This window comes from Rhamphochromis sp. 'chilingali', assembly GCF_963969265.1.
Source record: "Rhamphochromis sp. 'chilingali' genome assembly, chromosome: 18".
NCBI lineage: Eukaryota > Metazoa > Chordata > Actinopteri > Cichliformes > Cichlidae > Rhamphochromis > Rhamphochromis sp. 'chilingali'.
In genome coordinates this window covers 9,756,429-9,768,553 of record NC_137945.1, presented here as the reverse complement: position 1 = coordinate 9,768,553, position 12,125 = coordinate 9,756,429, and the positions used below count along the sequence as shown (strand labels likewise).

General features: G+C 40.1%; 1 protein-coding gene across 1 annotated transcript in view; it reads left to right on the top strand.

Moving 5' to 3' along the window:
* cnksr2a (connector enhancer of kinase suppressor of Ras 2a) overlaps positions 1-12,125 on the top strand; it is an 86,155-nt gene that overhangs the window by 19,612 nt on the left and 54,418 nt on the right. Inside the window, exons 2-3 of the mRNA XM_080865960.1 lie at positions 9,612-9,775; positions 11,159-11,361. Of these exons, the coding sequence (XP_080722086.1) occupies positions 9,612-9,775; positions 11,159-11,361 (367 nt within the window). The remainder of the gene's footprint in view (positions 1-9,611; positions 9,776-11,158; positions 11,362-12,125) is intronic.

The window sequence follows — 12,125 nt, the reverse complement described above, 5'->3', positions numbered from 1 at the left end:
TGCTGTCACTCTTAAAATGAACACTGTGAATTGTACATTTGATGTTTGATACCTAAGATTACACAGAATAATACATTTGTCTACAGTGAAGGTGAAAATTTAACATGAATAAAGACAAAATGTAATGTTAGAACACGTAAGGTCTGAAAAAAAATCTAACCAAAAATCATCATCATCACTGACATTGACTAAAGACTGTATGTAAAAGATGGACATTACCAGCAGGGCATCATCCACTGGTGATAGTCCTGTTATATAATGCACTCACACTTGTATTGTGGTCATATTAGTCACTCCAAGCATTTTAGACCTCAGTGGCACAAGTCTAGAGACTTGCTGCTCACACCCTAGCAACCTCTGGTCACTAGGGAAGAATTGGTATTCCCTAGCAACATAGCATTGCATGGCTTGGATAGGTGTGTGATTACTGTATGGAGGACAAGACTTAGACTGACTTTGGTTTCACTCACCAATATTTAAACCATAGAAACAGGGAAATGAATAATACAGAAATAAAGAAAACAATTCAATAAGTAATTCATATTGCCAACTTAAAAAAATCCCCCAGAAATTTGAAGCTTACAGATTTTAGGCTGAGCTACATTAGTCAGAATGGTGTCAGTCTGCTAAAAAACACTTATAGTGAGTGAATACCTTTAAATGGAAGTACTTCATATAATTTTCTTTCCACCACTTTGCCAATTAAAAAGGTGTTACCACCTTTACCGAAGGATTTCATATTAAGTCCTACTTACAGTGGCTTGCAAAAGTATTCGGCCCACTTGAACTTTCCCACATTTTGTCACATTACAGCCACAAACATGAATCAATTTTATTGGAATTCCACGTGAAAGACCAACACAAAGTGGTGGACACGTGAGAAGTGGAACGAAAATCATACATGATTCCAAATATTTTTTACAAATAAATAACTGAAAAGTGGGGTGTGCGTAATTATTCAGCCCCCTTTGATCTGAGTGCAGTCAGTTGCCCATAGACATTGCCTGATGAGTGCCAATGACTAAATTGAGTGCACCTGTGTGTAATCTAATGTCAGTACAAATACAGCTGCTCTGTGACGGCCTCAGAGGTTGTCTAAGAGAATATTGGGAGCAACAACACCATGAAGTCCAAAGAACACAGCAGACAGGCCAGGGACAAAGTTATTGAGAAATTTAAAGCAGGCTTAGGCTACAAAAAGATTTCCCAAGCCTTGAACATCCCACGAAGCACTGTTCAAGCGATCATTCAGAAATGGAAGGAGTATGGCACAACTGTAAACCTACCAAGATAAGGCCGTCGAACAAGGAGAGCGCTGATCAGAAATGCAGCCAAGAGGCCCATGGTGACTCTGGATGAGCTGCAGAGATCTACAGCTCAGGTGGGGGAATCTGTCCATAGTCAGTCTATTCGTCGAGCACTGCACAAAGTTGGCCTTTATGGAAGAGTGGTAAGAAGAAAGCGTTGTTAAGAGAAAACCATAAGAAGTCCAGTTTGCAGTTTGCCACAAGCCATGTGGGGGACACAGCAAACATGTGGAAAAAGGGGCTCTGGTCAGATGAGACCAAAATGGAACTCTTTGGACAAAACGCTATGTGTGGCGGAAAACTAACACTGCACATCACTCTGAACACACCATCCCCACTGTCAAATATAGTGGTGGCATCATCACGCTCTGGGGGTGCTTCTCTTCAGCAGGGACAGGGAAGCTGGTCAGAGTTGATGGGAAGATGGATGGAGCCAAATACAGGGCAATCTTGGAAAAAAACCTCTTGGAGTCTGCAAAAGACTTGAGACTGGATCGGAGGTTCACCTTCCAGCAGGACAACGACCCTAAACATAAAGCCAGGGCAACAATGGAGTGGTTTAAAACAAAACGTATCCATGTGTTAGAATGGCCCAGTCAAAGTCCAGATCTAAATCCAATCGAGAATCTGTGGCAAGATCTGAAAACTGCTGTTCACAAATGCTGCCCATCTAATCGGACTGAGCTGGAACTGTTTTACAAAGAAGAATGCTTAAGGATTTCAGTCTCTAGATGTGCAAAGCTGGTAGAGACATACCCTAAAAGACTGGCAGCTATAAAGTATTGACTCAGGGGGCTGAATAATTACGCACACCCCACAGTTATTTATTTGTATGTGGAAAAGTTCAAGGGGGCCGAATACTTTTGCAAGCCACTGTATGTGTACCTCAGGTTACCTGAGCCAAACACGCAACACAAATCACATCTGAGCAGTTTGATGTCTTCTTATCGAGTGCTTTCATGCTTGTCAGTGGAGGCTGTGAGCCGAGATATCGCTCATCGACTTGAAGTGTTTGGAGGTCCAGATAGTGGAATCAATTTGTGGAGTTTCCTCCCAAAATGAGATAGTAGTGAAAAGAATGATTTCTTATCTTCAAAACCAATTGCTCGTTGTTCATTTTAAAGCCACAAAGCCAGGATATATTTACATTTTTAGTGATAAAACTTAGTGACTTTTTCTTTTTTTTCCAATGATGATGGGTTTCAAGCTTTCACTTTTTTCATCTGACCCGATGTATGGCATTCTGGGACTGAAAGCTTCATTTAGATTTAGCGGCTAAGGAGGAGGGTGTAGAGAGCGACAAATGCTGTTTTGCTGGTTGCTGATGAGAGAAGGAATTTGTGTGTGGGAAATAGTTTGCATGCAATTTAGCAGCTGGCTTGTGTGGGTTTTTTTTTTTTTTTTCCTGTTTGCCCTTTTTTCTCCCAATCCTTCTCTTCCTCTGCTCGCTTCCCATCCTGCTTCGTTTCCCCATCTTTGTTAGTGTGGTTATGATAGATGAGTGTATTATAAAGCGGTGACTTGAAGCAAGGGGAAATCAATGCTCATTCCTCAGAGGTGTGTGTATGTGTGTGTGCTTTCCAGCTGGCTGTTTGTTAAGGGGTTAGAAGCTGGATACATTCATTGTTTTGGGAGCCAGGGGCTGCAGCTGAACTGCTCTGTCTTGATCTGCTTTCCTTTGACTCAGCAAACACACTCTGGCCAGACAAACACACACACGCACGCACGCGCACACGCACTCAAAGACAGCACGCACCCACCCACTAAAACGCTCACACACTAGCAGATCTAGAGAGACCTGCCCACACGTACAGCACAGACGTTACACAATCCAGCAGAGAGTAAAGTCTTACCTGGTTTGCTGCCTAATTGCTCGTCCATTACTTCTTCTGTTCTCGACTCTTGTTTGAGTTACAAGGTTTTTTTAAGGTCCTTTAGAGACTCTGAGCTGGACATGAACCCATAAATAGTGGTGACATGAGAAAACTTTGTTTCTGAGACAGTAGTAAAACTTCCTCCTTTTTATTTGCAGTTGTTTTGCAAATAGGTGTGTGCTTTTCGCATGCATGCTTAGAAAACAAAAGTGGGTCCTATCCAGATTATAATATCAACCCTCTAAGATTCTCAGTGCCTCTTCAAATCAGATATCTGGGGAAATGAGCAGCTGCACAAAGCGTTGGGACAACAGATGCAAACTCCTTACGGCTTTTGAAAAAGTGTGATGTTTACGTGAATCATTTCAAGTTATTCATTTGAGAAGATTCATGCAAACTGAAAGTGAACAAAAATTGCTTTAAACAGGTTTCAGATGTGGTTAATGGGACCAACCATTCACAGATCGCTGATTTCTGAAGGCTGAATTTGCAACAGTGTTTTTGTGATCACCTCAGGCAAAATAAATGGTCTACTGAGGTATATTGAGCTTGAAGCCAGAGTCATCAGTGTCACGAAGTAACGCGTTACTGTAATCCGATTACTTTTTGCAAGTAACGAGTAAAGTAAGGGATTACTATTGCAAAAACGGTAATTAGATCACCGTTACTTTCCCGTAGGAACACTGCGTTACTAAAACCGTGATTTTTTTTTTTTTCTTGCGAGAGTGTCTTATGACAATGACGTAAGCGAGTGCGACGTTCGTGACAACAGCTGTGTGCAGATCAAAAATGGATAATATATTGAGTGCAGGAGAGAGTATGACTGTGCAGCGTTTAAAGCGTGGAAGTACTGACCTTACTTTGAGTTTGATACCATAAAAAGTGACAAAAACATTAGCGTCCGTTGTGCGTGCGAAGAAAACTTCTTTTTACAGTGAAAAAACCCCCCTAAACTTCCAAGCAAGCACTGAGTGCGCTACCACGTAATGGGAAATTCACAGAGAAACTCGTGGATTCTTCAACTGACCGCTGCGGCACACCTGCACCAGGGCAAACCTCCACCTACCCCTAAACTTCTTTTTACAGCGAAAATAGAGCAACAGGACCGCTAGTCTTTGATTTTATTTATTTTCTGCTGTGTTTTACTTGCATCTATTTGAAAGAGTTAGTGTAAACACATTTTTTTTATTTTATGTGCTGCAATGTGCAGAAAATAGGTTTAAATGTTAAACAAATTTCTTCCAGTCAGAGAATGTTGCATATAATTAAATTTTTGCTTGATGCATAAAGTTAAAAGATTAAAACTAATAAAACAAGTTTTAAAAAGAGACTTTTCCATTTGATTACATTTTGTATGATGGATTATGTAGAAAAAGTAGAATTGGGCTGAAAGATCTATTTATCACCTATTCATGTTGTAAATCGTGTTTTTTAAAAAGTAACTAAGTTATTAGCTACTTTTGAAAATAAGTAATCAGTAAAGTAACGGGATTACTTTTGGGGGGAAGTAATCAGTAATTAGTTGCTGATTACCTTTTTCAAGCAACTTGACCAACACTGGTTATCAATGCCACTGAAGGAAGCACAGCTGCAGTTACAGCAGAGCAAAGAGCACCACAGTCACAGTAATTTGCATGCACTCTGTGGTTGATGCTGAAAATGCAAAAATATGTTTTTATGCTTGCTTCTAATCTGCTGCTGAGTCTTTTTTTTTTTTTCTACTGAGCACACATTAAAAAACAGTCTATTTGTAAGACAGTGTCAGACCTCATGTATCAAGTTTCAGAGCGCTAATGTGCAGCTGTCATGGCAGCACCAAGCAGTAAAATAATGATTTTCTGCAGCGTCGCCTTCTCACTGCGTTGCCTTTTTCTGTTATTTATATACATACATACATACATACATACATATGTGTGTATATGACATAGACAGAGTTGATAACTACCATTGTGTAATTTGTTATCTGACTGGGTTTTTTGTTTTGTCAAGCCAGCTATTGCAAAGAAAGCCCACCTGTGCTGAACTTGCTTTGTAGTACGCCCCACCGAACAGCAGATGAGTGAGGCTGTTGTGCTCACAGTTAGACTGCGTTCCTGAGATGACCATATTAAGTTGGGGTGGCTGTAGCTCAGGTGGCAGAGCAGGTCAGCCACTAATTAGAAAGTCGGTGGTTCGATCCCAGGCTGCCTCCTGGCTGCATGCCAAATATCCTTGGGTAAGATGCTAACCCCATGTTTGCCTACTGGTGGTGGTCAGAGGGCCCGGTGGCGCCAGTGTCCGGCAGCCTAGCCTCTGTCAGTGCGCCCCAGGGCAGCTGTGGCTACAATGTAGCTTGCCATCGCCAGTGCGTCAATGTGTGTGTGAATGGGTGAATGACTGAATGTAGTGTGAAGCGCTTTGGGGTCCTTAGGGACTAGAAAAAGCGCTATACAAATGCAGGCCATTTACCATATTAAGGATATCAACTCTCACTGACATCAGTCAGAGCCAAGATTAGAAAAAATCTGTGGGAGGATCTTACATCTTTACACGGATTGCTTAGTACATCAGTAATACATCAGTATTTCACACTTTTCTATGTTTAGCATTAGCATCTAGCACTGTAACTGTTTATGACTGAGAATAGAGAAAAGCATAGACGATTATCAAAGTAGATATGCAGCATCTCTAGTCTCAGACATTCACCGGTTTCAATTTCATTTCAGTCTTGGAAGAAAAGTATTGCAGACGTTTAAAACCTGCGAGTTATCAGAGGTATAAAGTCTTAATTAAAGGCTTCGCTGTGCTTTAAATGAAATACTTGTTAGATTACTTTCTGTCATTTGTCATGACTACAAATGCAGTTTGTATGAACAGAGGAAAGGCTGCATGAAAAGGATACACACAGCCAACCTGCTATTTTTACTGCTTAGAACGCTCAAAATATCAAGGTAACATGATTCATCGATTTTTGAGTTTTCCCACCTCGTGACTGTTGTTACTTTTCTTGTTCACTTAATTACAATTTTCCTGTGAAGTTAATAATCGAATTGTTTGACTTTACACCAGACATCCTTCCTCATGCAACGCTCCAATTTGAGACTGCACTAGCAGTGAGAGTACACTAGCTGGTGATCCCCGTTCATGAGGTTGGGGTTGTGTTTTGCTAACATTCACCTCACAAGCGAAAGGTCACTGGTTCACACGCTAGCATGCAACCCCTGTTGGTTATGAGCCTGGATAAATGGGAGGGTTGTGTCTGGTTTAAAAATCTGTGCTAAGCCAAATATGCACACCAATCTTCTGAGAGCAACTCTTTCATTGACCTGCAGCTAACAATCACCTCATTTTTGTAAAACCTGAATATCAAGGGTCACAGCTGCCAAAGTGAAACTCAGAGAAAGAAAGCTGTTAGGGCAAAAAAACCACAGTTACCCAGGCAGTACTGATGTTCTAGTATATAGCCAGGGTTTCATTTTCCACAGAATTATATTGCAGCTCTAACTTGTAGATGATGTATGTAAAAAATATCTTTGACAAACTCTACTATAATCTAGCTTTAATGTTCACAGCAGATACATTTAAGACTGTATAGAAAATAATGCCAAACACTGAATGTCTGGAACTGCATTGCAGTTAAAAATTAAGCCTTTACATCCAACAATTTATCATTTTTTTGTAACATCTTATCCAACTTAGGATCACAGGGGGATGCTGGACTCTATCCCAGGTACACAGGGTGAAAGGTGGGATATTCCTTAGACAAGTCTCCAGTTCTCACATCTAGAACCATTGCCAAGTTAGAACCATCAATTAACCTAACAAGCATGCATTCAGACTGGGAAGAAACCCAGAGGAGACCGACATAGGCTGTAGCTCCACACCAAAAGGACCCAACTAAGCAGGAGCTTCAAACTCAGAAACTAAAAACTGCACCGCCGTGCTGCCCCACTGCATTTGAAATGATTCAGGAAGATGTAAAACAGGCCTTTCACTTGTGGAAAAGAACTCACTGAATCTAAGAGATTTCAGAGTAGAAAATCACCTCCATATATCCTGTTAGCATTGAGGTGGAGAGGCAAATAGACAGTTTCATTCTTTCTTTCATTTCCCTCTCCATTCCCTTTCATTTCTTAGTAAAACAGCTTTGAAACTAACACATACACAAACCGAGTCCCAAAATGCCTTTTGTGGCTCTCCCGTCTCTCTTAAACCAAGCTCTGTCTCCTACTTTACCTTTTGCTGCACTTGTTTTAAAACAGGCAAAATGTACAAAACTGCGAACAAGCTAAAACGTCTCAAAAACATGACACAGCAGCTGTTGTGTTATATCAAACAAAATGGAACAAGCAGCAGTAGAAAAACTGGCATTGCATTTTTCTGTGCAGACTAAAAGAAATCTGTGCTCCCTACTGACAGACTTTAAAGAAGGAAACCACCGTTGATAGTGTGGCAAAGAAAGCTGTTTAGGGCTTCTGGAGTGCAGCCCAAAACCTATAATTTTAAGTGGGAACGTGTGCGGTTATTGATTGGGGAATAAATGTGTTGAAGAGTGTCTGAGCTGTCAGCAGGCCATGAAGAGTGATGGTAGCGTTGGGATGAGAGTTTCCTGAGAGTCTACAGCCAATAATTTCAAACTACCTTCTGTGTACTCCCATAATTCCCATAAATATAGCCTTTAATCATATCACTATATATATCTATAGGCTCTTTATAGTTATGGTTACTGACAGTATCCAGCAGTAGAAATGAGTGAGCAGAAAAGTCACAGTATGACAATAGAGAGGAAGAAATAATAATAAATAAAGACAGGATGTGACTTCATTTTCTGTAACGATAATGCCAAATAATTCTGCACATTACAGCATTTTATTTTTTATTTAAAAATAAAATAAATATTTAAAAAGTATAAAGTGACATTTGCTCTGACACATTTAGGTGTTTGGTGCAAAACCTACAATTACTTTGTAAGGTGATGAGCTAAATACTAACAACACAATGCTACCCCTGCCTGGTAATTACAGAATGCTGACGCATGTGCGACCACCCTTTGTCCCTTCCTTTCATAATAAAAGCCCTTATCATATACCGCGTATGGGTATATGATACCCATACGCGGTATATGATAAGGGCACTATTGTTTGGTCACTAGGCAACAAGATAACATCATGAGATATCATGCATAATTGAAGTTTTGTTGATACAAATGAAATGTCATTCATACTATAAAACTGCATAAATTATAATATATATATTTTATCATTTTATTGTGCATAAAACCTACTAATGGGTCAATTTAAGTGATGGTACGTGGTTGCTAGGCGTCATATGGTATCACAATATGGGATGTCAAGTTTGTTTTTTCAGCTCCTGCTTGTGTACGATGAGTTCATGGCCACACACACAGAGATTAAATGAAATATAGTAAGATACATGTTTAAAATGCTATTGTAAAGAATGGAAACTAAATGAAGCTACTAAAATAGATTAAAGATTATGAAATATAGTATGAAGTAAAAAGCGGAATACATTTTTATGTTGAACAAATAAATTTTATCATTTAAAAACATACAGAACTGACTTAAAGGGACAGTTCACACCCACAATTAAACAGATATTTAAACTGTTGGTGCAGGTAGCCCTCCTCTAAGTATATCAGGAGCATGCAGCTAGCTAGCATTACAGCTGAGAGGGGGAAGCCATCCTGCCATCTGACAAGCACAGGGAGAGGCACGCTTTCTTCTGATGCGTGTGATTTGGCAGAAGGATAAAAGTTCCTGTGAATCTTGTCACATCAAAGTGAATGTTTTTTTTAAATTATTTATTAATTTCTTTAGAATAAAAGTGACATTTTTCAAATATCATCTTTTAATTGATTTATTTTTTCTTGGCACTTTGACAAAGTGCTTTTTTGACTCCATTATTTTTAAGAGAAGGCAGACATCTCTGTATCCATTATCTCTGAAATTGTGATTCAAGCCAAAACTCTCTAGATGGGGGTTAAAAACATGCACATTTAATTTTACATGTAATATTAATTCAGTTATGAAGAATAGGTGTATATAAATGTGTTTGCATTATTTTTATCCCATCACTCTAAAATGTATTACAGCTAAATTCATGCCAATAATTAGGAAGCTATTCGAACCCATAAAAGTAGGTCTTAAGTTGTCTGAAGCGCTTGTGTTGAAGGCACCTGTACTTCTTTTTAGATTCTTCAAGAAGACCTCTTATCTGAAAGGTGCTCTTATCTTCAGTTCTAAAAGCTCCTGGAGAGTCCCAGGTGTTTAAAAACTTTAGCACTTCTTCTTGTTTGGGTCCCTTTTTGACCATTTAAACTGATTGGAATCCAGAGGCTGAAGGTGAAGGTTGTGATCCCAGTAGTAGGTTTTGGAACAAATGTGAATGTGTCTCTTGCGAGCAACCTTGATAATGTGCTTGTCTATTGCAGGTCTGGACGACTGCTTGCAACAGTATGTGTGTGTCTTTGAGCGCGGAGGTGTTTGTGGGGAGCGGCTGCTGAGGATTAGCCACGCCGAACTTGAGGAGCTGGGAGTCTCTCGCATCGGACACCAGGAGCTCATTCTGGAGGCTGTCGACTTGCTCTGTGCCCTGGTGAGTTTGTGTGTTCTGCTTTGTGCTTCACTGTAGTGCTGAGCTCTCATTAGCAGTCTCTACAGCTGCAGCTTTAATGTATGCCACTGCCAGTAATGTGTTAGTGTCCTCCGTTAAACCCTGGCATTTCCTAATTGTCCCTATCTCAAAGTAAAAACAAATAGCCTCGTTTTGAACATTCGGAGTTCGAAATTAATGCAATGAATACTTTTTTGGCTTGAGAAACATGAATTTATGTTTATTAGAAAAAATTGATTCAGGGTTAGCAACCTCCTTTTTTAAGGAATATCTGGCAGAACATCAACATCAGCTGTACAAAGCAAGCAACACTGAAACTAAGGCGGCAATATATGAATCATAAAAAATGAGTTACAAATAAGTCATTCAAATGAGGACAGCAAAAATAAAGTCAACTTAAGATGATTAGCATTGTTTTTAGATATAAGATTATAAGGAAGATGAAACCTGAAACACAATGAAACCAGTTTAGCAAAAGTACATCTTAAAAAGAAGAAAAATAATTTCCTCAAATACCAAAATAGTAAATTGGGCAAACTGTTAGTTTAGCCAGACCATTAAGTTATCCATGTCATCTCAGCGCCAGCCCACTGATACCCTTCTACACACCCAATTGATGGGTGTGGCTATTTTAGCTGCTTTAGTTTTCAGCCCGCCCTCCACTCCAGCTCCTCCTTTTCTCACTGTATCTGACTGAATCTGTGCTGAATGTGTTGTCATTAATCTCTGCTCTGTGCTATGTGAGGTTCTTCCTGCTGCGCTCCCTGCTTCTGACTTCCCATGTATGCACATTAAAGGGTAGATCCATACTGTGAAACCGAATTTAACGCAGCGCAAAACAACAGTCTTTTTGTAGCACTCTCGACTGAACTGAACTTGTCACCCTTCTCTGTGCAGTGCTTTTGTCTTCTCTGCGTTGTGTGCTGTTTGCTCCACATCTCTGACATCTCCAGTCAATAAATCTGAATTAAAGTTCCTACAAGCAGATTTTAACATGAGGGCAGAGCAGATGATGAAAATGGCTTCCAGCAGCCTGGTCACATATTCATTCAGACAATTATTCCAAAAAAGAAAAGAAATCTCAGGAAAACTAGATAAATGTCACGATAATCATCATCATCACCCACTCAGACTGCGTTCTCTGAATAATTCCAACAACCATTTTAGTCATTGTGAGTCATTCATATCCATCATTTTAGTCGCCTCCATCGTGGAAGACAATAAAAGACAAAATGGAGCTTATTTTTTTACAATAAAATTGACCAATATGCAGCAAAATCTTAATAAAAGCTGGCAAACCTGCTGACAAATAATTTGTATTCATGAAGGTTCGCTGTTCATGTTTATATCTTTGTTTACATCTAGAACTCAGGGCTGGAGACAGAGAGCGTCAGGACTCTGGCTCACAAGCTCGGCGCCTCAGCCAAGAACCTGCAGAACTTCATTTCCGGACGGCGTCGGAGCAGCCAATCAGAGAGCAGGAGCTCGCGGCGCCTCCCCAATGATCTGCTGACCTCTGTGGTCGACCTCATCACCGCTGCCAAGAGCCTGCTGGCCTGGCTGGACAGGTGAATATACTCTCTAAATTTGTCTTTGCGCACAGACGCGGTGTGTTTATCCAAAGGAGAGATGATGCAGGTTGGTGCTTTAGTTGTACAAACAGATTTTATGATTTACCCTTTGTGGTGTGCCATAGGGTATATGCTCGAAATCTGAGGATTTCCATGCTTGCAGACTGTTTGTGTTATTCAATGATTCACTTGTATGACAGCAGATCTAGTCATGCGAGAGATAAAAATGTGAACTACGTCAAACTTCAGATTTTAGCCAAGCCATGCAGCTCTTTGAAACCTAAATCAAATCAATATTTGTCTTTGCAACAAGACCAATTCTCCTCGGTACACTTGGCAGGTGATGTTTTTCCGAGACTCTTCTGTGAGTTTAGGCTGTCTCAGTGTCTTCTGTCTGATCCTCACCATCATGGAGCCTGATCCCAGACTCTGTGATGTTGAGATCCGGGCCAGACCACCTGTTGCAAGACTGAAGTTATCAGACACCACCCCGATGCTACTGTCTCGGTTTGGATTTGTTTATTAGCACAAAAATAGATAGAAAACTTGTTCTGAGTACGATCTTCTGTCATAATAAAGGCTGTTCAAATTAGGATTGTTCAATATGTCCATGATGAAAAAATTAACAGTGTTTATGTAGGGCGATTAACACCACATGCTGCAGGCACTTATACTGTGCAATGCTTTTAATTAGGGCCCTCCATGAACATAACTCAATAAATTTGTCTATTACATTTATTAAAACGGGACCCAGAGAGCTC